This window comes from Lissotriton helveticus, chromosome 5_1, assembly GCF_964261635.1.
Source record: "Lissotriton helveticus chromosome 5_1, aLisHel1.1, whole genome shotgun sequence".
Classification (NCBI taxonomy): Eukaryota; Metazoa; Chordata; class Amphibia; order Caudata; family Salamandridae; genus Lissotriton; species Lissotriton helveticus.
In genome coordinates, this window is record NC_136065.1 from 2,053,220,546 (window position 1) to 2,053,247,992 (window position 27,447).

General features: G+C 47.3%; 1 protein-coding gene across 1 annotated transcript in view; it reads right to left on the reverse strand.

The window, feature by feature from the left end:
- The window catches only part of PPT2 (palmitoyl-protein thioesterase 2), an 86,251-nt gene extending 59,135 nt beyond the window's left edge, over positions 1-27,116 (reverse strand). Inside the window, exons 1-2 of the mRNA XM_078645929.1 lie at positions 26,711-27,116; positions 22,319-22,520 (exon numbers count right to left, since the gene is read on the reverse strand). Of these exons, the coding sequence (XP_078502055.1) occupies positions 22,319-22,498 (180 nt within the window). The 5' untranslated portion in view covers positions 22,499-22,520; positions 26,711-27,116. The remainder of the gene's footprint in view (positions 1-22,318; positions 22,521-26,710) is intronic.
- Positions 27,117-27,447: the final 331 nt, after the last annotated feature.

Below are 27,447 nucleotides of genomic sequence, written 5' to 3' on the forward strand. Positions count from 1 at the left end.
TACTTGCTTTGGATGTCAATCTAATCTCGATACTCTCGCATTTGCGTTATTTGATGCAACATTGATGCGGATTTGAATTTGACAAACTACTTTTTTGCCTTCGGTAAAGAGTCTTACATTTGAATAAACCTGTATGATTTTGACTCTGATTTTTGTCCTCCGAAGGTTTCTATTATTATTAATTAAAAGCGTTGACATAAGGAAGGACAAACTGTCCGTACCTATACTTGATACATAGGCCCTGTGTGGTCTCCCGTTTTACTTTCGCTAACTCAGTACTTTGGCCTTCCTGTGTCTGCACCGTCCTTTCAATGCATTAAATAGAAATAAAACATAACTGGTCTTTTACATAGTGCTGTATACCAAAGTGTTTTCCACTTAAAGTCGCCGTAAAAGCATCGTCAGTGGATTGATCTTGGTAAAATGGAAGCTTGGGCTGTCCAGTGGGAATTCAGACTTGTGCCACAAAATTAAAACTAATGTCAACTGCCCGAATGGACTCCCTCTCCTCACCTAGCGACGCAGCGCATGCGCTACTCGCCTTGGCGAGATCTATTGTTGTCGACTTGGTTGCCGAAGGGGGGCAGGACATGTGCACGCAGGCAGAGGACAGGTGCACGCGTACGCACATCTCCTGCCCCCCCTCGCGGCGTTTGAGCAGAACCCGCGCATGGCGCACTTTCACTCTCATAGCAACAGCTTGTACAGGAGTTGTGCACGCGTACGCACGTCTCCTGCCCCGCGCTTTCACTCTCACTGCGACAGCTTGTTCTTAATTCTAAGTAGTTTGATTTCTTTTTTTGGGGGGTCCTGAAGTTTCACATCCTCTCTCCTGAAACTGCGATCCCACAACAGTTATAAGATAGAAAAAATAGCTCAGTCGGGTAGTCACAGATTTGTGGCTGAAGAGTCAGTCTTCTCCATGGCCAGCACAGTCCCTTCTTTCACACAATATATGAGGCACTTGGAAACCCAGTCTTTCACCACGGCTCCCCCTCTTCTGGAGATGCTAATGGCATTATGGCCGCGTGCTCACGCAGCGCCAAACTTCAAGCTATTGAAGCGCTTGTGCAGCGCTATGAAGGGCGCTGTGAAGGGACTTGCCCCAGTCACATAACGGCTAAAGCCTCGCAGCTTACTCCCCGCTTGGAAGCCAAGCATCATAACACACTAAAATGGGGTCTGAGATGTTACTGTGGGTGTTCCTTAAGGGGTCATGCAGGACAAATGTGTAAAGGCGGGGGAAGGATTTCAATGGGCAACTTTAGTTTGACGTAGTGGCTCCCTGAATAAACCGTGATATGAGACACGAGTGGTCCTGTTTACATTACGCAACCCGACACCTGCCTAAGAACGCGCCGTCCACTGTCTGCATTTCTCATGTCCATGGTGCTGAAACAAGGACTGGCAAAGCCAATAGTTTAGAAGGTTCTATGTGTGCCATTGGCCTTTCTTATGCTTATATGTGTACTAAGCAGTGAACAAAGACAAAAGCATCTGATAAAAAACGAGGGTACAGGAAAAAGTGTTTTCCTTCCTGTTGCATCCATTTTTTCCGAGAGACTCTTTGTCAGTGCTTGCTCATTAATGCTTCCAGGCTGCTTGCTGACTGCAAGACAGTTCATCATGCATTACAGTGGTTGTGGAATGACATCTGATATAACAAGCATTTTCAATGCACTAGGACGCACAATTTCGAGATTTTAAGCTATTGACATTGTAAATGAGCATGCCTTTTATATATGTGTTTTTCAAAGCAATACAAATATAAACAAGCATTTGCAATACAATAGGTCTCGCATTTACGGGAGTTTAAGTTATTGACTTTTCAAATAACAAAGCCTTTTATTTTTGTTTTTAAAACAAAAGTAAAAGGCACTGTCATTTACAATGCCAATAGCCTAAACTCGCGTAAATGCGATACCTATTGCATTGCAAATGCTTGTTAAATCTTCATTCACCTGTCTGCAGACTCTGTCTACCATCTATAAGCTTGGCTTCCAGGACTGGGCACCATACTCCAGGTATGACCTCCTGAAAGGACTTCCACAGGCGGCCTCATATACAGGACATATGCCAGAGGTGGTGAACTAATAATCCATGTGTGGCTGCCAGTGATCCAGACATTGCTACCACGCAACACTTCACATCATGCTTTCAGAAAAGCACACATTACTTTAAATGGGACTTCCAGCCCGTGGCACAATACTCGACCAGAAGCTCTGCTCTTGCCACATTTTACAGCATCATACATTGTACGCCTGAAGCCTCCCCTATTGGGTGGGCTTTAGAACCCCTTCACCTAACAAAGAATCTTCCTCCGGGTTTCTGTTACTAATTACAGAACCCTGCTGGTCTTGTCTGCAATCACTATTTGCTGCCACCTCAAAGAAAATGTTTCAAAGTTTGGAAACAGCGTCTCAGTAGGCACTCTCTTGGGGTATGTTCCATCTGCCCCCTTACACTTCAAATCCAGCAGTGGCATAGACAGTGTTCGGGCAGGGCAGGGCCAGACAGCCTAAAATGTGGCTCCCTAAACAGCAGCCATGCTTACCTGATAAAAAAAAAATGATAAAATGTAAAAGATTCTCCTCAGGCATACACTCCACAGTCAAAGCCAAGACACTGCCAGTTTAGAAAACAAAAACTGCAAACAAGCATTAGCAAAGTCAACAGGTCTCGCCTTTGAGGCCTATTGGCACTGTCAGTCTTTTGTTGATGCTGTAAAACATCGGAACAAATGGAAAAAAATGTATGATGAACCAGCTGATGGCCTCCAGACATATGCACTTTTGCCAACATGATGCACGAGTGTAACACAGGTGGCATTTCTTTTATTTTAAAAAATGTGAGATGGATTGGTAAATTAAAAAAAAAAAATATATATATATATATATGAAAATTAAGTAGCGTAATACCACTTATATTTACAGCAGATGGGGCAACTAAGGTGTAGATCCAGGTGGCGGGTGGGAGGGAGACACGGAAAAGAAGCATACGAGGGAGGGAGCAACAAGGAGGGCGCTGTGAGATGCACATGAGGGAGAGCAACAGTGTGGGGAAGAAAAGCACACGGATAAGATAGCACTCAGGTAAAGCAGCACATGAAGGTGACAGTTGGAATAAAAATGTACTCTTATGAAGTACCTTAAGCAAAACGAAAAAAATGGTTTCCTTAAAGTGAGCAGTAGAAGGAAATAAGAAAGTCTATAATCCACGGGAGAAACAAACACAAATATGGACAAGATAAGCCAAGGAACGAAAATCAAGTAAATTAGAGCAACAATAAAACCTAGTAATGCAAGGGCTTTAAGCCCGCTGTAGATTTGTAGTAAACTGATAATAAGTCTTTTACAAACCGACATCTTCTGCTTTCTGGTAGACTGTACCTAAAAACGATAAGGCCAAAACACAAGCCTTCCATTTCCACTCACAGAATCTGAAACACTGTTCAGAGACCAGTGCACCTACACATGGCGGGAAGTACCACCCACGAATGTTCTGCCGCATAGGAAGAACTATTCAGTGCTCTGCAGCTCTCCAGCTTGGTATGCACTATATATAGCTACTTACTGAACTGTTTGTTGGGGAGAGATAGACAGATTAAAGAGCCAGTCACCAGCACCGTCTCCCACCTAGTAGCTGAACTCAAGGGCCAGGAGCGCTCTGGTAATGGTAATCAAGTAAATGATTCCCGATTACCTATGGTTAGTGCCTCGTCTTAAGCCGGTAGTATGTCGAGTCTATGTTACATTTGGTCTATTAATGGATTTCACTCACACTAGGTGACAGGCTTCATCACAGGGGTTCTTCATCCACACCTTGGTTCAAGATGTGCTTGTCCTGATCTTTGTGGAAAAGGTGTCCCTGGAGTTATTTATGTGCAGAGGAGTAAAGTCTGATAAAACAGTATTATGGTAGGAGGGTTAAACATTACCCATCCTATACAAGATTGGGAGTGGGGTGGTATTTATCAGTTACTCTCGCACCCACACTCATAGGTCCAAGAACACAGACATCACAGACTACGGGCATGAGAAAAGGAACCACAAATGGGTAATCTGGACTGGTATCGCCCAGCCATGGTACATAGGTAGCCCACCTCTAGCATTGGTGTCTTAACCACAGGAAAAGCTCTGAGTCAGGTCAGGTGTGTTCTTCCAGAGCATGTGCAGGTCCAGTGTGTTCCTACAGAGTGTGTACTGGTACCCTGTGTTCGTACAGTGTGTGCAGGTACTGTGTGTTCTTCCAGAGCATGTGCAGGTCCAGTGTGTTCCTACAGAGTGTGTGCTGGTACCCTGTGTTCGTACAAAATAGGAGCAGGTACCCGGTGTTGTTACAGACTGACTGTGTAGGTACTGTGAGTTCCTACAGAGCATGTGCATGTCCAGTGTGTTTCTACCGAGTGTGTGCTGGTACCCTGTGTCCGTACAGAGTGTGTGCTGGTACTGTGTGTCCGTACAGAGTGTGTGCAGGTACTGTGTGTTCTTCCAGAGCGTGTGCAGTCCAGTGTGTTCCTACAGAGTGTGTGCTGGTACCCTGTTTTCGAACAGAGTGTATGCGGGTATTATGAGTTCCTACAAAGTATGTGCAGGTACTGTATGTTCTTCCAGATTATGTGCAGGACCACTGTTTTTCCTACAGAGGGTGTGCTGGTACCCTGTGTTTCTACAAAATAAGAGCAGATAACCTGTGTTCTTACAGACTATGTGCAGGGAATGTGAGTTCCTACAGAGTATGTGCAGGTCCAGTGTGTTCCTACAGAGGGTGTGCTGGTACCCTGTGTTTCTACAAAATAAGAGCAGATACCCTGTGTTCTTACAGACTATGTGCAGGAAATGTGAGTTCCTACAGAGTATTTGCAGGTCCAGTGTGTTACTACAGTGTGCGCTGGTACCCTGTGTTCTTACAGACTATGTGCAGGAAATGTGAGTTCCTACAGAGTATTTGCAGGTCCAGTGTGTTACTACAGTGTGCGCTGGTACCCTGTGTTCTTACAGACTATGTGCAGGTACTTGTACTGTGTGTTCTTAAAGGGTGTCTGCTGATATTGTGCACTCTCACAGAGTATGTGCCGGTATTGTGTGTTCTTCCACAGTGTGTGCAGGTACTGTGTACTCCTACAGAGCATGTGCAGGTCTACTGTGTTCCTAAAGAGAATATGCCGGTACTGTGTGTTCTTCCACAGTATGTGCCGGTACTGTGTGTTCTTCCACAGTATGTGCCGGTACTGTGTGTTCTTCCACAGTATGTGCAGGTACTGTGTACTCCTACAGAGTGTGTGCAGGTCTAGTGTGTTCCCACAGTGTGTGCTGGTACCCTGTATTCCCACAGAGTATGTGCAGGTACTGTGTGCTCTTAAAGAGTGTCTGCTCATATTGTGCACTCTCACAGAGTATGTGCCGGTACTGTGTTTTTACTTCCACAGTGTGTGCCGGTACTGTGTTTTTACTTCCACAGAGTGTGCAGGTACTGTGTACTCCTACAGAGTATGTGCAGGTCTAGTGTGTTCCTCCAGAGTGTGTGCAGGTACTGTGCGTTCCTACAGAGTGTGTGCAGGTACTGTGTGTTCCTACAGTGTGAGTGCAGGTACTGTGTGTTCCTACAGAGTGAGTGCAGGTACTGTGTGTTCCTACAGAGTGAGTGCAGGTACTGTGCATTCCGCCAGAGTGTGTGCAGGTACTGTGCGTTCCTACAGAGTGTGTGCAGGTACTGTGCGTTCCTTCAGAGTGTGTACAGGTACTGTGTGTTCCTACAGAGTGTGTGCGTGTACTATGTGTTCCTACAGAGTATGTGCAGGTACTGTGTGTTCCTACAGAGTATGTGCAGGTACTGTGTGTTCCTACAGAGTGTGTGCAGGTACTGTGTGTTCTTAAAGAGTGTCTGCTGATCTTGTGTGCTCTCACAGAGTATGTGCAGGTACTGTGTACTCCTACAGAGTGTGTGTATGTCCGGTGTGTTCCTACAGAGTGCGTGCAGGTACTGTGTGTTCCTACAGAGTATGTGCAGGTACTGTGTGTTCCTACAGAGTATGTGCAGGTACTGTGTGTTCCTACAGAGTGCGTGCAGGTACTGTGTTTTCCTACAGAGTGCGTGCAGGTACTGTGTGTTCTTAAAGAGTGTCTGCTAATCTTGTGCGCTCTCACAGAGTATGTGCAGGTACTAAGTTCTTAGTGTGTGAGTGCTGGTACTGTGTGTTCTTTTCAGTGATGCTGGCTAGAGTTATTATAGAATGGAACCAGTAACGTCTTTGGTAAGGTGGGATATGAAACATGCACCACAGGCCGTCTCACAAGCAAGAGAGTGAGGAAAGCCTCTTATGGTACACTCCAGCAGCCACGGGTCTCCTCGGGCAGCCCTCGTGGGCACGTGCTACATATACAACCCTCTCTCTCTCCTCCCATCGAGGCCTTGGCCCCAATGTGCCCAGGAGACACTTCCTGGAAGCCCTTGGCAGAGTTCCTGAAGAGCTGCCATGGGGGACTTCAGGCTCCGCCGCACTAGGCCGTGAAGGACAGGCAAGAAAAGCACTGCCCACTGAGTGTGCGGTGCAAGTACAAACCTACCCTGCAGCACTTTCCGATATAACAGCACTAGGGTTCATACGCAGCTCTGCCTTTGCCTCTCAGTGCTGCAGCTCCTCCTGCTACAACAGCACTAGGTTCACTCTCAGCTCTGCCAGTGCACCTCAGCCCTGCAGCTCCTCCTGCTACAATGGAGTGGTGGAGTGGTGTGGCTCACTGGTTAGAAGCGGCAGACCCGGAAGCAGAAGACGGCCTGGGACCAGGGTTCAATTCACGACGCGGCAGGGTTGTGAACCAGGGGTCAGCGGACTCGATAATTCTCGCCTCGGTGCCTACTCTAACCAGGGATCACACTCGGCAACTCTGGGCATTAGCTTGCCTCATCTCCACAACGGCCCCCCACCAACGCCGGGGATGCCTGTTTTCACCCTGGAGATACCCAGGAGGGAGCATCTCACAGGGAAAGCCAGGACGGGTTCCCCAGCGGTCTACAGCGCCAGGACGCCTCCGGGTAGCAGTGCGCTTTACAAGACAAACACATTTACATTTACATTACATTTACATTCACATTTACAATAGCACTAGGTTCACTCTCAGCCCTGCAGCTCCTCTTGCTACAAAGGCACTAGGTTCAATCTCAGCTCTGCCAGTGCACCTCAGCCCTGCAGCTCCTCTTGCTACAACAGCACTAGGTTCAATCTCAGCTCTGCCAGTGCACCTCAGCCCTGCAGCTCCTCTTGTTATTACAGCACTAGGTTCAATCTCAGCTCTGCCAGTGCACCTCAGCCCTGCAGCTCCTCCTGCTACAACAGCACTAGGTTCACTCTCAGCTCTGCCAGTGCACCTCAGCCCTGCAGCTCCTCCTGCTACAACAGCACTAGGTTTACTCTCAGCTCTGCCAGTGCACCTCAGCCCTGCGGCTCCTCCTGTTATTACAGCACTAGGGTTCACTCACAGTTCTGCTGATGGCCCCCAGTGCTGCAGCTCGTCCTGTTATTACAGCACTAGATTAACTCTCAGCTCTGCCGATGGCCCTCAATGCTGCCTGCAGCTCTTCTACTTATTACAGTCTTCCAATGCCCCCCTCCCTCAGTCCTGCCCTTCAGCAACTCTGGTTATTACAGTACTAGGGTTCACTCAGCTCTGCCAGAGCACCTCAGCCCTGCAGCTCCTCCTGCTACAACAGCACTAGGTTCTCTCTCGGCTCTGCCAGTGCACCTCAGCCCTGCAGCTCCTCCTGCTACAACAGCACTAGGTTCTCCCTCGGCTCTGCCAGTGCACCTCAGCCCTACAGCTCCTCCTGTTAATAAGGCACTAGGTTCACTCCCAGCTCTGCCAGTGCACCTCAGCCCTGCAGCTCCTCCTGCTGTAGGTTCAATCTCAGCTCTGCCAGTGCACCTCAGCCCTGCAGCTCCTCAGCCCTGCAGCTCCTCCTGCTGTGGGTTCAATCTCAGCTCTGACAGTGCACCTCAGCCCTGCAGCTCCTCCTGCTGTGGGTTCAATCTCAGCTCTGCCAGTGCACCTCAGCCCTGCAGCTCCTCCTGTTATTACAGCACTAGGTTCACTCCCAGCTCTGCCAGTGCACCTCAGCCCTGCAGCTCATCCTGCTGTGGGTTCAAGCTCTGCCAGTGCACCTCAGCCCTGCAGCTCCCCCTGCTGTGGGTTCAATCTCAGCTCTGACAGTGCACCTCAGCCCTGCAGCTCCTCCTGCTGTGGGTTCAATCTCAGCTCTGCCAGTGCACCTCAGCCCTGCAGCTCCTCCTGTTATTACAGCACTAGGTTCACTCCCAGCTCTGCCAGTGCCCCTCAGCCCTGCAGCTCCTCCTGCTGTAGGTTCAATCTCAGCTCTGCCAGTGCACCTCAGCCCTGCAGCTCCTCCTGCTGTGGGTTCAATCTCAGCTCTGCCAGTGCACCTCAGCCCTGCAGCTCCTCCTGCTGTGGATTCAATCTCAGCTCTACCAGGGCACCTCAGCCCTGCAGCTCCTCCTGTTATTACAGCACTAGGTTCACTCCCAGCTCTGCCAGTGCACCTCAGCCCTGCAGCTCCTGCTGCTGTAGGTTCAATCTCAGCTCTGCCAGTGCACCTCAGCCCTGCAGCTCCTCCTGCTGTGGGTTCAATCTCAGCTCTGCCAGTGCACCTCAGCCCTGCAGCTCCTTTTATTACAGCACTAGGTTCACTCCCAGCTCTGCCAGTGCACCTCAGCCCTGCAGCTCCTCCTGCTGTAGGTTCAATCTCAGCTCTGCCAGTGCACCTCAGCCCTGCAGCTCCTCCTGCTGTAGGTTCAATCTCAGCTCTGCCAGTGCACCTCAGTCCTGCAGCTCCTCCTGCTGTGGGTTCAATCTCAGCTCTGCCAGTGCACCTCAGCCCTGCAGCTCCTCCTGCTGTGGGTTCAATCTCAGCTCTGCCAGTGCACCTCAGCCCTGCAGCTCCTCCTGTTATTTCAGCACTAGGTTCACTCCCAGCTCTGCCAGTGCACCTCAGCCCTGACTAGTATCCCCATACACGCGAACGTTTTAGAACATGAAAGTTAGATATTTTGAAAATGAAATCAGGCGACAGTATTATCCCCACGGAGTTCTATAGCAGCAGAGGCAATTTACGGCCGAAATAAAATCATGTTTCTTCGAAATCTCCTCCAATCGGGTGTATTGGCATGGGTGCATAACTTGCTGCTCTCGTCCGGTCCGTGTTCCACTTCCAGTCTTCCAGGGGGAGGTTAATGCAGTGGAAGTGTTAGCACTGGCACACTGCGTGCACGGCCCCACCCCTGCCAGGACTGCCCTGGCACGAGGCCCAGGCCAGCTCCGTCTCGCGCGTCACGTGTCACGCGGATGAGTCGTTGGAATGAGGCAGCCCCGCTCGAGCCCCCGGGGCAATCTCGCGCCCGCACGGTCCTGGGATGATTGAATCATCAAAGCAGTTGGAACGGCTGGAGGTTTGGAGTAAGGAGGGGGCCCGTCGGGTGGCGCTGCGGTGCACGCGAGCCTAGGCGCTGAGGCCCCAGGAGTCCTCAGTGGCACGTGAGGAGCCCGCAGTCCCTGCTACCCTGGGGCAGAGGCGAGTGTCAAGAACAAAGGCGTCGGTGGAACAGCATCCCCTGGCCACGCAACAAAAACATGGAACCCTTTCCCGCCAAAACGAGAAACACGCACCATCGCGTGGAATTCAGGAAAGAGATAAAGACCTGGCTCCTCCCAAGCAGATAAAGGCCAATAACCAGAACCCACCTCCAAGCATTGGTCCCAAGTACCACTCGTCATGGAAAGCCCTAATAACCGGTCTCCCTAGCCCTGGAGTAACACCGCTAAAAGTAGCTCTTCGTGCAGCTATGTATCCGACAGCCACAAGCATCCTACAATCGCTGTATTAAGTGATCTTCAATGTCTTTCACTCCAAACAAGATGCCAATTTAAACTTGGGTGTATCACGTACAAATCAGTCCATCTGAACATAGCATAGACACTAAAGGTCTCTGGTTCAGAAGAAAGAAGGCACCAATAATCTCCAAGGTTTTTAGGAACAGGGGCTTGAAGCAGGCTTTCTCAGGAGCAGCCCTAAACTCTAGAATTCCTTGCACATCTCCATTAGGGTGACACCTACTACCAACATCTCCAAGTGGGAACTCTACTCTTTCTCAGACGAACACTTCACACAAAAGACAGGAAAGATTTCAAGATGACTCTCACCCAGGTCTCTGGAAGGCCCGGTCACATTGCACCTTTTTATTCCTAGACATGATAAACGTTTTATATGTTCAATAGCTTCACAAGCTCTGTATAAATAGACCTATAAAAGAATACCTTGGTATCTTTAGAGGTAAGTATGTTTGATTGACAATCATGCACAGCGTCACTCTCCAGAGGAGACAGCTACTCAACTGTCACTACTGCAGACTTCAGAGAACACAACCATTCTAATCAAGGCACGCAGAAGAGGATAGCGCATTGCTAAATTTAACACCCCTGGTATATAGCGTATCTACAGGTCTTAGGAGACTCCCAATCTGCCACTGGCATTTGAAGAAGGACCTTCACTCTTGTTGCGGGGGCCTCAGTTTTCTAGAACACTGAGGCCCACTCATCCTTGAGGAAACACATGCTGAAGGTCATGAATCCAACGGGAGGAGAGAGCCACCCGGGCGGGTGCCCGATGGACAGTACCAAATGCACCAGAACATTTTATCGGTTACATTACTGAATACCAAATCGCTTGGCGGAGATGAGAATCCTTCCGTTCACTGAAGAACGGACACAGTCCGTAGGCACGATTAGTAGTTTTTACCAATTCATAGAAAGAACAAGAAAGTGGAAGAGCACACATTCTGGACATAAATCAAGAAGAAAACTCAAAAAGGCCTCTGAAAGCACCACCAACTAACTTTTTTTTACTACTTCCGTTTTGCATACTGCACATTTCAGCAATACCATCTTCTCTTGGCACTTTTGTGATTTTGGGGCATCACTGTGAGGGAAAAACTGGCGGTGACTAACAGAAAAATTTAAATAATGACCCTCAGATTGGGAGGGGAAGGAGGGGGTACTACACCAGGTGTAGGCATCATTAGTTAGTGGATTTTCCAAAACACAATCACACCTTGCAAAACAAAACATTTGGTGGACAGTCATTTAAAGCAGTAGGGGCCATAAATCAAACTTTGTATGCCTTCAGAGGAACCGTTGTGACAGCAGTTCCTCTGAAGGTACAGAGATCACCTGTGGGCGGGCGATGCTCTCAAAGGTTGGCAGGCGTACTCCATCAGCATGGTGGACATAATTCCTCCCCACCCTAACTGACGAACTACCTCCATCCTAACTTTAAATCGGACACCTTCTTGGTTATGTGTTGGGTAATTGACAGTACAACTTTCGTCACACTACTACTTTTTGGATGGGATTTATTGAAAAAAAAACAATCTAAAAGAAAGAAATTAGCACATCAAACTGCCAATGTTTAAAAATGTTAAATTATAATGGTGCAGCTTTACACCAGTGACTGTAGCAATCATCACTCGAAACCTGATACAAACATGCATAAAATAAGAAAGTAAAACTATAATGACATTGGAATGAGCAGTGTTTCCTGCTACAGATGTTAAATGAGACCTGTGTATGGAAAAGAAACAGGTTGGGAAGTAAGAAACTGTTACTCCGAATTACTCCCAGTTTCGCATTTTGTCAAGTGAACAAGAAAATGTTCATACCACTCACACACACAAAACAAGCATCGGCAAAGCCAATAAGTCTTGTGTGGAAAACTGGCAGTCAATGTTTTTAGTCTTTTTAAGTTGGCTGACTGCCATGTGCCAGTCTTGCTTGTGTCAATGTTTGTCCATGACAACTTTTTCTTACAACATGTCCCATTCCAAGATGGTAATCATGCTGCATGTAGGTGCTGTATTTAAAACTAATGCAACATGTCATCCTGTAATGGTACAAGTATTACAAACATACCATTTTAAGAACGTCATCAGCTGCATTTATACACAGTCTTGTTGCAAGTATTAAACAAGCATTTGCAATGCAATAGGTCTTGCATTTTCGATAGCTTGAGCTATTGGTATGGTAAATGACAATGCCTTCTATGTATGTGTTGGTTTTTAAAACAGATAAATAAAAGGCATTGTAATTTACAATGCCAAAAGCTTAAACTCTCGCAAATGTGAGGCCTGTTGCATTTCAAATTCTTGTTTGTAAAAGTAACCCCATGTCACGCTTTCACTTTAATGGCGGCGCTTCTGCATCTAAAGAAAGGCGTGCAGCTGCCATTAAAGTGAAAGCACGGTTTGGGGCGCTTTTACAAACAAAAAAGCATTTGCTTGTTAAGTTGACAAATAAATGCTTTTTTTTTTTTTTTAAAGCACCCATGAGGCGATTTCACTTTAATGTCGGCCATACCCCTTTCTTCAGACGCGGCTCGTTTAAAGAAAAGGGCACAGCCGTCATTGAAGTGAATGCGCAGCACGGTCGCTTTTACAAAAAAATATCAAGCAGGGCGGGCGGCCGTGAAGCTGCATAGCGCGTGCAGAAGTGCCACCCTGTCCAAAAGTAAAGAAAGGCGCGTGGTTGCTTAAAGAGAAAGCAACTAATATAAAAGCCTTACCAAATAGAAAAGCATAGTCAAAGATAAAGTGCAGCGTCCATGAGCGTGTATGTATGAATGTTTGGTAAAGAGTGTTATGAATGGTGGTGCGGATGTACCTATATTAGCTCTATGACAAGAGATTGCTGAAATGTTTAACCGCAAAGTTTAAAACAATGTTACAATGTACCTTTGGCTAAGGCACTGTAATACTGCGGCATGCCATGTAAAACCAATAAAATTATGTTTAAAAAAAATAAAAATAAATCGATGCGTTTGTGTGTGCGTGTGTGAATGCATGGCTGTGAGTGTTATGTGTATGTGTGCGTGTCCTGTCCGCGCCCCATCCTCAAAAACCTACCAGCAGCCACTGTGCTAACATGTAGTAGTGGTGGCAGTGTATAGATTTTTGAGAATTAATAGTTTTGAATAGACCTTTTCTCTGTGTCAGAAAGGAATACAACCTACCGGCCGCACTTGGGTAAAAGTTCTGCTTAATGTTAATGTTATTGACATTTCTATAGGGCAAACTGCTACCCGAAGGTGTCCTGGCACTACATGAAGTCCTACCTGGGTCCTAAAGCGAGAAAGGGGTGTTAAACTAAAGCCTGAGCGTAGCCAGTAAAGAGCCCAGTCTCCAAAGCCTTTCTAAAGGCCAGTAGCCTTGGAAAGGCTCGAAGATGCATCAGGAGATCAGTCCATGCTTTGGCAGCCCCCACCACAAAGCTTCTCCCCCCTCCCCCCAGTTGGCTTTTTTTACAAGAGGTACCGCCACCAGTTTAGCATATGAAGAGCGTAAACATCTAGTTGGTGTGTACCATTAGAATTTCATTTGAGTTGGTTGGGTCCAGTTCTATAAAGTGCCTTGTGTACTGCGCACAGAGCCTTAAACTGCATCCGTTTTCGCACTGGCAACCAGTGGAACCTTCTGATCTCTGCTGAAATGGAGGCGTGTTTGGGAGTGCCAGTCAGCAATCTGGCTGCTGCGTTCTGCAGGAGTTGCAATTTGTTGATTAATCCTTCCTGGATGTTGACACATAAACTGTTGCAATAATCCAGTCTGGACATCACTAGAGCCGTGATGATTAACTGCTGACTCTCTTTGGGCAGGAATGGCAAGATTTTCTTACAGGCTTTTAGAATGTAGGAGGTGGAAGAGACCACTGCATTCACTTGATCCTTGAGGCTAGGTTTGTTATCTATCCAGATTCCCAAATTTTTTGCCTTTTTGACCGGAGTGGGAAGGGGACCTAGTGTGTCTGGCCACCATTCTGGGTCCAGAAGTTGACATCATTACTGAATAGGACCACCTCTGTCTAACTAGAATTTAGTTTGAGACCATCTAGTTACCCACTGCTATCATGCAGTCATGAAATCTGGATGCTGTTCCCTGCAATTCTCCTGGCCTTAGTGACACCGCAATTTGGGTGTCGTCTGCATATGAGGTCAGATTGAAACCAAATGATTCAATCAGGGGGGCCAGGAGCGACACTTAGACGTTAAAAAGTGTCTGGCTTAATGATGACCCCCGAGGTACCCCACAAGGCAGAGAGTATGGTTTGGTTGAAAATTCGCCTAGGGTGACTATCTGTCGTCTGTCTGACAGAAATGATTTAAGAAGTCTCCAAGCCAGACCATGTATTCCGATCTCTCGCAGCCGGTCTATCAGCAATGCATGATGGACCGTATCAAAGGCCGCGGAGAGATCCAGCATGATTATAGCTGCTTTTCCTCCATGATCTAGAATCTCAACTCTAAATCCGAATTTGTATAGCGCAACTACTCAACCTTTCGGGTCTCAAGGCGCTGGTGGCCGTTGTGGAAATTAAGTGAGCTATTGCTCAGAGTCACATGGTGCTGAGCTGAGCTGACACTGGAGCCGCGGATCGAACCGTGAACCATGTGCTCCGAAGTCAGCTGCCCTGGCCGCTGCACCACACCTCTCCACTATAATGGCCCTGATCTCCTCGGTCGATTTGACAATCGCAGTTTCCGTACTATGGCCACTACGAAAGCCATATTGTGTAGGGTCTAATACCTGAGCTTTTTCTATGAAGGAACTTAGTTGCTCATTCATAATCTTCTCTGCAATTTTGCGGGAAGAGGGAGTCTGGATATAGGTCTGTAATTGTTCACGTTTTTAGGATCCAGACTCGACTTTTTGAGCAGGGGCAGTATTAATGCCTCCTTCCACAGTTTGGTGAAGTGTCCTTCTGCAAACATGGCATTAATAATAGAGGCCAGGGTGGAAGCAACAGGGTCCCCATGTTAGTTTTAATAATGAAACTGGGCATGGATCAGAGGGCGAACCCATTTTCACTTTCAACAGAGAATTAGAGATGTCTACGGTGGTAATTCCAGTGAACTTGATTAACTGAGATCCGGGATTTAATCCTGTCCCAGCATCAAGGGGGTATTTAGCAGAGGTTTTGGTTTCTGTATTAGTGAAGGATCAAAAAGATGGCAACAACTTTTTCAAAGAAAACATTTGCGATTTTATCACACAATTCCTTAAGTGGCCTGGATGGGTGGAAGGGTTGGATAGGCTAAAGAGGTTACTGTTTTAAAAAGTTCTTTGGCTGAGTTAATTTTTTTCATAAAAAACTCTTGCTTCGTATCATGCAGCATCTTTTCATACTTGGCTAAGCCTACTTTATATTCATTTTATTAGTTATCCTTATATTCCCTCCTCCAGGATCTCTTGAGATGCTTACAGACCACTTTCTGATCTCTAAGTTCTTGGGTGTACCATGGAGAGGAGGGTCGTGCCCTGCTAGATCGTAGAACTTTCTTTGGAGTAAGTTTGTTCCCGGTGGATTCCAACCAGTTAGTATATTGGAGTGCAGCCTCATCCAAGTCTGTTGGAGGAGCGCAGGATGTAGACATTAGCACCTCTTGTAGTTCGTTCGCAACTACCCTGTTCCATGCTCTACTGGATATCTGTTTGGATATTGGTTTCCTAATATGTCGATCAGGTTTGGCTAATGTAAATAGCACTACCTTGTGGTCTGACCAGACCACTAGGTGAATACCCATAACAGATAGATGCTCAATATTGGAAAATATTTCATCCAAAGTATGTCCTGCTTTATGGGTAGCAGCATTGACCAATTGCTTTAAGTCAAGGCTACTCATAAGGTCGATCAAATTAGAGGTTTCTGGGTCAGCTTGTGCTTCTAAATAGAAATTTAAATTTCCCAAAGTAGTGTAGGAACTGGCACTTAAGCCATTTTCAAACATGGAAGCAGCTTTTGTGATAAACGGATTTCTGGGGCCAGGTGGTCTGTACATGAGAGTGCCTTTAAATGTGTGATCAGAGAAATAAAAGCTAAAATCCAAAGCTTCGCATTCCTCATTCGATGAGGGCTTAAATGACGCAGTTAAGGACTTGTGATAGATTACTGCTAAGCCACCCCCCTTCCTATGTGGTCTATTTAAAGTGGAGGAGAGGTAGTCTGCTGGTGTGGCTTTCACCAAATCCGGACCTGATGCATCGTCCGTCCAAGATTCAGTTTTGAATGCGATAATTATATCTTCTTCCTCAATAAGAGCGGCACATTCCACGCTATGTTTGACTAAGGAGTTAGCATTTAACAGGGCATACTTCCAGTTCTTGGCTTTCTTGTGTGGTTTATTATTTTTACCTTTATTTTGACTCCCTTCTGTCTTCTGGAATACAAAGTCCGGTAGTTTAGTTAGACAGCCAGGGCAGGTTGTTTGACTATATGTAGACATAGTGTCAAACGAAATGCATGAACAATCTGCTTTTGAGGCAATAGTATTATAATTATGTACGGTCCTGCTGGAGTAAATAATGGGCATGGATTTATCTGTACCTGTATCATAAGTGGCAGGGTGGCTGGCGCCGGTCGCGAACGGTGTGCGGATGGGCTTGCCTTAGGCGCGCCCTCGGTGCACCATCAGCACGCCCGCCGCTGCGCGTTCGCGCCAGCCTGTGTTTAAGTATCCACAGGGCTGTAGAGACTAGCCAGCTAACCAAAGCTCCTCACAAAATGGCAGTCCCGCGTTAGCAGAGCGGCGCCAGGGAGTGTGGAGCCTTTAGTATGTGCAAAGTGGCAATCACAACTTTAAAATAAGACGAAAAAGTTTAAAATGCACGGACTATTTTTTAAGATTAAAAACAGTGGCACTAGCGCTGTACCGCAGCTTTCTGCCGGCCGAGCCTCAGGAGGATTTCGGTCTGCGCATTCGCGCCAGCCTGCGTTTAACCGCATGCGCGCTAAGCGTTTTCCCGCTGTGCGCTGAGTTTTTCAAAAACCCGCGGTTCATGACGAGCTCAGCTCGTCATGAGTGTACGAGAGGCGTAACTCATGACGAGCTGAGCTCGTCATGAGCGTCGAAGGGGTTAAGTATCCCCAGGGCTGTAGACACTAGCCCGCTAACCAAAGCTCCTCCTAAAATGGCGGTCCCGTGTTAGCAGAGCAGCACCGGGGAGTGTGGAGCCTTTAGTATGAGCAAAGTAGCAATCACAATTTTAAAGTAAGGGGAAACAGTTTAAAATGAACGGACTATTTTTTAAGATTAAAAACAGTGGCACTAGCGCCGTACCGCAGCTTTCTCCCGGCTGAGCCTCAGGAGGACTTCAGTCTGATTCCCCCGACCCTTGCAATGACATCTCGTGTGCGTCTCCTGTGCATGTGCAGCACCTACATGACAACTAAACTGTGTGCAATGTTATTATGTTTGCTGGAACCAGCAGGATCTATGGATGGCCCCTAGTCTGGCATGGAACAAAATCAAGGATGGATGCAGCTTCTCTAGCTAGTATAAGTGTAATGCTTGCGTGGCTGTGACAGGAGGAAGGAGACCCAGACTCTGAAGTGAGGGAGTATGGAGAAAGGGCTGACCTTAGAGATTCTATGAAGACCTTTTGCAAGGGTTTGCAGATTAGATTTCTCGGAGTTCTGCCATGTGGTGGATCGTAGAGGAAAGGGTAAGATTCAGCACTTCCTGTTTTTCATAGTGAGGAAGATTCTATTTAGGTAGGGCCTGCCCTTTTGCCAGTCCCTCATTGCTACTGCAGGAAGGCTGATGACAGCCAAGTGCTGATCCTTCACACTTCATTGTTACATATTTTGGGCACTTCTGCTCGGAGCCAGGATCATCACTACCTGCTGCAACAGCCATCACCTTGCACAAAGGCTATGTCTACATCCAGCTGGAAGTGGCATTTGAGGAGGAACGACCTTGAGCCTGTGGATTCAGTGTCTAATGTCCCAGAACCTTAGATAGAGGATCCACATACCCTGTCTGGAAAATGACTATGAAAGTGGGCCCAAACCCCCCACTTTATTACAGTTATATGTTCTTTTTGACTAAGGATGAGAATACATTGCAGGGTACTCTGAGAGCTATGTTTGAGACCAGGGCTTGAGTCCGTATGTTAGCCAGTATCACAGAGTTGATAGAACATCAACTCGAGTCTAGCACCTACTCTTGTACCTAGAAGCCCGCCTGCCTACTCAGAGGGAAGGAGAGTACCTGGCCCTGTGGGAAGAGAGACTGTCCAGGAGCAGAATCCCAGCCATGTTTCCAGTGTTTGGAGCACCAGAAGCAGACTGCTTAGTTGGAGCATCGCCGGTATCAACCCGAGTTGTACGGTGACACCTGGTCTCCTAGAATATGGTTCATACCCTAAACAAGTGTACCATCCGGTATACCTGCGGTGACAAATGCAAAAAGAACAATTGATGGACAGAATGCAGAACAATGTCATACATTCACCCATGCATGTAGGTCTGGTGCTGCTACTGTCAACATGGCAAGTATCCCCTCCCCAAGGAGCCACAATCGGTGCTGAAACAAAACAACTGCCCCCAACCCAGAGGCCACAACTGCCAAAGTCATACACTTATCGATCTGGAACTGTTGTGCTGATCCTCTCAGCAGGCTGTGCGACAAGTGTGCCCACTTCTCCAGTCGAGTGACACTCCGGCGCGGACAGTACAGGTAAGAGCAGTGGGAAGGGGGGGGCTGCAGGGAAAAAGCGACATACGACGGAACAGGGGAAATAAAATAAATAAAACCACTTACCTTGCGCTCACCACATCGCCGACTTGGCGATGCAGCTAGCGCAAGGTAAGCCGTTTTATTTATCTTACTTTTCCTATCCCATTGTATGTCGACTCTCCCTCCCCTCTTGCTCCCCCCGCCTTACCACTCTTACCTATACCGGCCGAACCTGGTGACGCTGAAGGAGATGCTGACGAGTGAGCACAATGAAAGACTGTGTCACAAAGCACAGAAGAACTGAAGTATATTTGTTGCAAGTGGTTAGAATGCTAAACACTAATAAGGGCACCCAGGGCGTAATGTCCCGCTTTGGTATGCGGCCTTCAAATTTTTTTTTGCAATAATTTCCATGCTGTTTATATTTCGTTTTGCAGGTTCCCAGGGAAGGTGAAAAGCTATTCTACCTACAGTTTCAGAATATGTGCCAGAGTAAGGAAGTAGGAACTACTAAAATGAGATGTACAGAGAGGGGGTTTTGGTCCTGAAGAAAGCTGCATGACCTTTAGCAAGGCATTGGTGCTTTTTAACCATACTTACTAGATACAAGAATAAAACACAGCTAGAACTATCCTCTTTATATATTCCCATTGTGTTACCATCTAAGACACCTCCTGTTTGGATGGGAATGTTTTGTGCATGGTGTACTGTCATGCTCCCCATGCTTTACCACCCAAATGGTTGGTTCTGGTATCCTGGTTTAGATTTTGGCTCTAGCCTCACACTAATCTAATGTGGGTGCAGAGGCCTGGGTCGGTCTCTGGAAATGAATGAGGTCCTTGACCTGTCCTATGACCTATGTTGGCACCACAAGTGTACCATCATTTTATAGGTAATAGACTACTGTCCCGGTCATGGTTATAGTAAATAGTGATAGCACATGGAGTGCTGGTGGCAGCATAGTGAGTTTGTAAATCCATAATTGTGAACAGACCTTTTTATCTGTGCCACTGCTGGGCTTGCCCTACTGGCCCACTAGAGTAAAGTGTTGATTATATATGCTATCCCAGATCCTAACATTATCACCCCAGGTGTATACTGTGAGTGTATGTGGTACTTGCATGGTTTGTATTAGTGAACCAGAGTCACAGAGGCTTGTGGGATCTATTCTTCTATTTCTCTTTCACCTGATCACGGTTCACTGTGACTGATTCAGGCAGGTGCAGTGATGTAGGGGGAAAGAATATGAATACATTTTATAGACACACACACATATAAAATCCCAAACCCCCAATGCACGCATTTCAGGTGAGGTATAGTTTTAAACCCATGTAAGTAGTGAACCCAATCATGCTAATACATGGATGTGCTGAAAAGGATAACTGTGGGTTCTGCAGAAATACATAGGCCACAGTGCACATTAGTTTTAGGAAATACACATAAAATGTTGTATGGTCAATTTAGCTGCACTGAAACACATAAATAGATTATATTTCTTTGCAGACTCAAACTTGACAGGACATCAATAATTAGTACAGACATCACAGCAAAGGCAACCACATTTCTATCCGTTATAATAATATAATCCACATTTGTAAAGCGCGAACCATCACCTGTTAGGGTCTCTAGGCGCTGGGGGCCGTCAGGAAGATTAAGCAAGCTATTGCCCATAGTCACATGGTGCTGGGCTAATCTGCCGCCGGCCCCGGGGATAGAACCGTGATCCCCAGATTCCGGAGTCAGTCACCCTGGCCGCGGCGCCACACCTCTCCCTCTTAACTCTCCCTCTCTGTTAACCAAACACAACGAGAGGCCAATAGTACAAATATTTTTTTGCAGGGTCATTGAGCACTGAACACATGGTGCAAACAAGGGTCAATTCTGCCTTAGTGCAAGCCTGTTGAGACTACGTTAAAGTCAGATAGGCTGGGCTGGGCCCATCGATGTAAAACAAGAGATAATCACTCGCTATGCAGAAAAACAAAAATGTGTTTCTATGATTATTTCACCATTATTCTGAGAACTAACCCACAAGAGGGGGCTTCTGTTAAACAAACACGTACACAATTCTAGGAAATATATACTTGTTTTTTGCAGTATCTTATCTGCCCAGCTTGCTATTTAAGTCATGGAGGAATTTGCAACCCGTGTTTTTGTGGCTTTTGCAGTATATATACTACTGTGTGTAAACCAGAACTTTGAACTTCAGACTTGGCTGATTTTCCCCATTGATTGATTGAAACCATATTATTGTGTGAAAATTGTTTTGTCTTACTTTATTAATAGATTTTCCCTCCAACTGCAGAAAGCTCATACCTCCTTGTGGGTGCTCAAGGCTAGAGTGAGAACAGGGCCGACAGTAGCGCTGGTGGAACTCGGTGCAACAATCTTTTTTGGAACCCAACCTCCTGCTCGACCTCCTTCTCCATGGATTCCATCACTCCCACTTGCAAAAGTGCCCCTCATCTCTCCATAGCGCCTCTCTTACATCCATTTAATTTGTTTTATAGTGCTATTCATACCAGGGTGGGGTGTCAGACTTCACACACATTATACAGAGACTATCAATCATCCTTGCGCAAATCATTGTAAAGGAAATGTTGCATTAAAAAAAAAAGAGGATTTACAAGGTGGAGGGATCACTTGTCATCCATACTAGTAGGCAGTATATTTTAAGAATGTTTGGTCTGGAGAAGCACAAACTAAAACGTACTGGAGTGGTTGGAGTAGGGTACTGTAGGAGGAGCGAGCCACAGTACGACCCCTGTGTCTGTTTGTTTAGGTGTACATTTAAATACTTTTCTTCTTGGAAGTTAAGAACTGGATTAGACAATTTATTATTCTGAAGAGGGTTTGTCGAGTGCTGAACTTAAGCATCCCCCACACTCCCTCCCTGAGAGGCCTGTGGCTGCTCTTCATCATTACCACTGACAGTAAAGTGCTGAAGGGATTGTACTCGGCCCAGTTTGCAGAGCCATCGTAGAACAGACCTCGGGAAAGCAGAGAAAAATAGCCCGACCCCCACTGTTGAGGCACAGTAGCCCCTGCTTGCTCTGTGGCTCTTGGAAGGGGTCTGACACTTACCATTAGATCCGAATAAAGTAGGTTCAAAAGAGCAACCCAACGAAGGATGTAGACCACATTGGTTTAACACTCTTGAACAATGCAAGGAGGGTCCCTATGGTGAAATGTGCAACCCAGGAGTGGGCGAGGGGCTTCCATCATTCATAGGAGGGTTTTTGACTGACTCCATAAACATCGCTAGAAATCCAATACCCAGGCCATGGTGCTCTCCACAATCATTATCCTCTTCGTTTTGTGACTCCACTCCTTGCAAGAGTAGCGCCCTAGATTTCTAGACTGTAGAGAACAAAGACCTCTCCAAAATTGTTTCAGCCATTACTACCTCAACTAACTAGCCAGCGACGACTAAGTGCAGTGTTCTAACTACCCACTCAAAAGACTAGTGACAAATAACAAGGCCACCCCAGTAGAAGTTTTCAGAAGGTAGCTAAGTTCATAGACGTTTCCTGAAGTACCACAGAAAATCAACGTAGAGGACAACAAACCAGGAATGCAATGAAAAACTGCTTCGCCATTTACTGCTGCATCCTTTGTCTATGAGGCAAAAAGCACCATCCAACTTCAATGACCATGGCCTGACAGAAAGCCTGTGAAAAATGGGACAGCTTGTCCTACCTATTCTCAACCCAGACGTCAGTCCACCCAGAGTGATGCGACATACCTGGTTAATGAAGTCCAGCATGGTTTTAAACTCAGCAGGACTGTCGAACAGTCCGTGCACGATGATGACTGGCTTGTACCCAGACACTGGCAGCTTCGACAGGGCAGACAGCAGCACCAGCACCAAGGGGCCTACAGAGATAGCCCAGCAAGGGCGCATGGAGCAGACCTGGCATCCCATCCTCCCCTCAGCAGCCGACAACCTGGGAGTAGGAAGAAGACAACAATTATTAGACATGCCTGGGGAAAGAGGATAACAGGTAAACATATGCACTATGTGCCACATAGGTTCTACCGCTAGAGAAGAGCTGCTGGCAAGGTGGAGGGAGGGACCCAGCAGAAGTTGGGAAATGGGACTCCAAAAAGTAAACCTCCCCTCTTCTAAAGCATGTAGGAGAACTAAAGTTATTCAGCAAAATATTTGAAGTTACTTCTATCTGATCCCAATGTAAATTGGGAGCACTGAGTTAAGATTTCAATTGCAATATTTAAAAGCCTTGCCTAGCACACATAAATGCAAAAATGAGCAGCCGGTAAACTTATAGCAACAGTTTAATGTTTAACCTAGAACCGATTGCAAATCATAAAACGTGTAGAGAGGAAAGGTATGAAGAAGCACGCAAGGGAAAAGTACCCTGGAGGAAGTAAACACTTCATAAAATATTGCTGACGCCAAGCCATGCTAATAGTTCCTGCTTATACACATGGGGCGTTGGCACTTTGTGGATCACAATTTAAGGGTATTAACTCTCTCAACACTAGTAGAGACCCACGGATGGAAAATGTGTAGAAGTCAAGGTTTTTGTTTTGTTACGGACAGCATAATTATGTTGAACTGATTTCTCACGTACAATTTGAAGGCACTACATAACACTGGCCCAGCCTGCTTCAACAATAGACTTTACTTTCACAAACCTTCCAAACACCTCTGCTCATCTAGACACCTACTTACACACATCCCACGCATACGGAAAACCAGATCCTACGGTCAAGCCTTCTCTTACATTGATCCTAAATTGTGGAACAACGTGCCCTACACCTAAAAGCCACTTCCTCACTTCTTGAATTCTGCAAGATCTAAAGACCTTGATTTTCGAGTAGTACCACTAGGCAAGTGGTGTGCCTAGACCGACACCTGCTCTGCGCCAGGATAACGTCACAGATGATAGTGCACTCCACAAATCTGCATAACATAACATTTGTGAGTGGTCCTAGTTTTGACACAATGTGGGATATTTAGTCATTCAAGGAGTAGCGAGTAGTACTGAGGGCTCCGAGTTCCATAATTGATCAATTGGAATAACAATAGGCGCCTCTTAAAATGCAAATGTGAAGGTAACCAGTCTAAGTACATATCACCTACAGCAAGGTCCCACATCCATCATGCCAATCTAGGCCCTCTGTTGGGCTATGTGTCTATGCCATCGAGAACATCATGGGTGTAGTTTCCACGTGGACTAGCCCACTCACCCTTAAAGTGTGGATGCTCTCTCTATGGGGGAAGAGGGTCACCAGAGGGTCTCACTAGCGATCCCTGGTCCAAACTTTCAACCTTCAATAGGAAGGGGGCTGCCCAAAACAACAAATCCCTTCCAGAAAGCTAAGGGGTAAAAGCATCTTACCCAGAAAGTATTCCTATATGCACATGTCATGCACATGGGACAATACTGACCCGGAACACCCTCTGTAAGCAACTGCACACCTTTCTCTGAAATGTTTCATCGAAAATCTGTTGTCAAGCAGAACACAGGCATTTATTCTCCTGACATTTATGCATCAAACATGCTGACACGCAGGGCCAACCAAGTAGCCGCACCTGCATCCTGCAGTTGCTATGGAAAACGTTAACCTTCTCTAGGTGCTGCATATAGCACTAGCACCTCTGGGACCAACAGGAATCGAACATGTTTGCACTCCAGCAATCTGTATGGATACATACCCGTGACCTGGAATAGAGGGCATGTCCTCATCTAGGACTGGGACCACCTTTTAACGAACCCACTGACCTACATAGATCATCAAAACCCAGTTTCTAGAGATGTCTAAACGAAAGCCCTGGGGACATTATCACTGGGTGAACCTGTACGTTAGACACTGCAGTACAAATATTCGTATTCACTATAGAACATCTTAACCACTAAATCAGGTCTGAACGTAACTCACAGGCCATGTACGCATGTAGCAGCTTTTTCAGAAGTTCTGGTCCTTTCTACAACCTTTCGGATTACTTTTACATCCGGTCGCTGGGTTTCTTCGAGAGTTGGCATGCTGGACCCAACAGATGATCAAAGTGGGGCAAACCGAAGCCTGAAAGACTACAAAGTCATGACCGATCTGGTGAGGCTCAAAGTTCAGCTGAGACTGACCTGTGATGCGCTCAGTTTGCTGGTGGCGCGTAGAGAAGGGCGAGCCTTATGGGGTCTTTCGGTGACGTTTACATTTAGATTGGACCTGAGGTAGTGAAACGCCATGAGCAGGCAGAACAATGTAAAGAGACCCCATACCATAATCATAAGTTGAATCAACTTGCTTGAGATTTGAGGCTTCTTCAAACAAGTCTTTTTCTAAGGCAGACAACCCGACTCTGCAGAGACATTACTCTGCAGCATACGGAGACTCTGACACCATAACTCCCTTTCAATCATGGAGCACCTACAACCGGCAAACAAAAGTCCACAGCTCAACGACAGGGAAACAACTAATAGAGAAAGATACAGGCACGCACGGTTTAAGTGACAGGCAAAAAACACAAGCGTTTACAATCCTCAAACACCATAAAACACCTGCGCAGCAGAGGACAGGTAGCTGCAAGGGAAGACTGCTCTTTGTACAGACAAGAAGGGTGGGGAGAGGGGCTCATACCAGCAAGGCAATATACAACGTGCAGAGACCAGGGGGCTCAACAAAAACAGGTAATGGACTGCAGGGGAAACATATACCAAGCAACCAAAACTGTTTGTGGAAAAATGGATTGTGTACAGGAAGCACAAGAAGGATGTGCAGAGACCAGGGGGCTCAACAAAAACAGGTTATGAACTGCAGGGGAAACATATACCAAGCAACCAAAACTGTTTGTGGAAAAAATGGATTGTGTACAGGAAGAGTGAGTACACACATAACTGCCAAGGGAGACTGCCCTTTGTCGAGATCATAGGGCTGTAAACAGGAGGCGCAAGAAGGGACCCTGGCTGTGGGGTCTGCCCTGCGTAGAGATAATTGGACTGTATACAGTGAGGAGACCACGTGTAGGAACCCACAGACCCAGGCTGTCCTGCTTAGAGATAATAGGAATAGGACTGTGTACAGGAGGCCACGAGAAGGAACCCACAGACCCAGGCAGTGGAGGCTGTCCTGCTTAGAGACAATAGGACTGTGTACAGGAGGCCACGAGAAGGAACCCACAGACCCAGGCAGTGGAAGCTGTCCTGCTTAGAGATAATAGGAATAGGACTGTGTACAGGAGGCCACGAGAAGGAACCCACAGACCCAGGCAGTGGAGGCTGTCCTGCTTAGAGACAATAGGACTGTGTACAGGAGGCCACGAGAAGGAACCCACAGACCCAGGCAGTGGCGGCTGTCCTGCTTAGAGACAATAGGACTGTGTACAGGAGGCCACGAGAAGGAACCCACAGACCCAGGCAGTGGCAGCTGTCTTGCTTAGAGACAATAGGACTGTGTAAAGGAGGCCACGAGAAGGAACCCACAGACCCAGGCAGTGATGGCTGTCCTGCTTAGAGACAATAGGACTGTGTACAGGAGGCCACGAGAAGGAACCCACAGACCCAGGCAGTGGAGACTGTCCTGCTTAGAGATAAAAGGACTGTGTACAGGAGTCCACGAGAAGGAACCAACAGACCCAGGCTGGGGAGGCTGTCCTGCTTAGAGATAAAAGAACTGTATACAGGAGGCCACGAGTAGGAACCCACAGACCCAGGCAGGGGAGGCTGCCCTCTCTAGAGATGATAGATCTGTGTGATGGAGGCCACGAGAAGGGACCCACAGACCCAGGCAGGGGAGTGTGCCCTCTCTAGAGATGATAGGGCTGGATCCAGGAGGCCGCGAGAAAGGACCCACAGACCTAGGCAGTGGAGTCAGCCGTTTAGGGCATTCTGTTTAAGACCTCGAGAAAAGGTTAGTACAGACCCAGGCAGTTGAGTCTGCCCTATAGAGGCGAGGATTGTGTAAGGCCAATGGAAAGCATTAACATAAACGAAGTTAGAGATGCTGCCCGCTGCAGAAATAGCACGGCTGTGTGCAGGAAGCCAGGGGAATGAGCCAGGAAAGCACATAGCAGGCAGTGGGGGCTGGCAGCCATACAGATCACATAGAAGATGGGCAGGAGGCCTGCAACAACACACCGGCAAGATCAGCTGCTCTGTATGAAAACACTTACTCCACAGTGAGTGGATTGTCCGCCTGGATGTGCGCCCTCTGTGCTCCCTGGGGTGTGGTGGATCACCCGCTCGCCTTCTGTGCTCCCTCCGGCTCCGAGGAAAATCTGCCCCCTCTTACCCATGTACTTTAACTGCCCTTGCGCTCGTCGCCCTCCCGGTTTCCTCCCTCCACCCGCTGCTATCCTCTATGCTCTGGTGCTCTCCTCTACTCCTGCGCTATTGTTTTCGTGCCCTTCTGCCCCCTCTGAGTACTCACAAGCCCTCGTGTTGGCACCGGTGCCCTGAGCTCTCACCCGTCCCTTCTCTCCTCTCTCCTCTGGCTTATAATAGCGCTCCCGCTGCCTTCCCTTCCCCAACTGTAGTCAGTTCTCCTCCCCCTTGTTTACTTCCCATTAGAACCAACCCGACCGAGCGCTGCCTGCAAGACGGTGCCCGCCCCCCGACGTCACGTCCGGTCAGGCCCTGGCAACCGGAAAGGCGTCTGTAGCAACCGGGCTCTACGCAGGCCTGGAGACAGAGAAGTCTATGGGCGCAGAACCACGTGTACCCTGAGCTGAGCACTGCGCGCGCCTGGTCTCCATGTTTACTACTGCAGGCCTTTGCTCTAATAGCGCCCTGGGGAAGATTAGAGTTAGCACCCTCTTAATCTAGGGTGACCAGAATTTTAAAGCAAAAAAACGGGACATTGAAAAAAAATAGAAGAAGGACTGTAATTTTACGTCAAGCGAGCGCACAG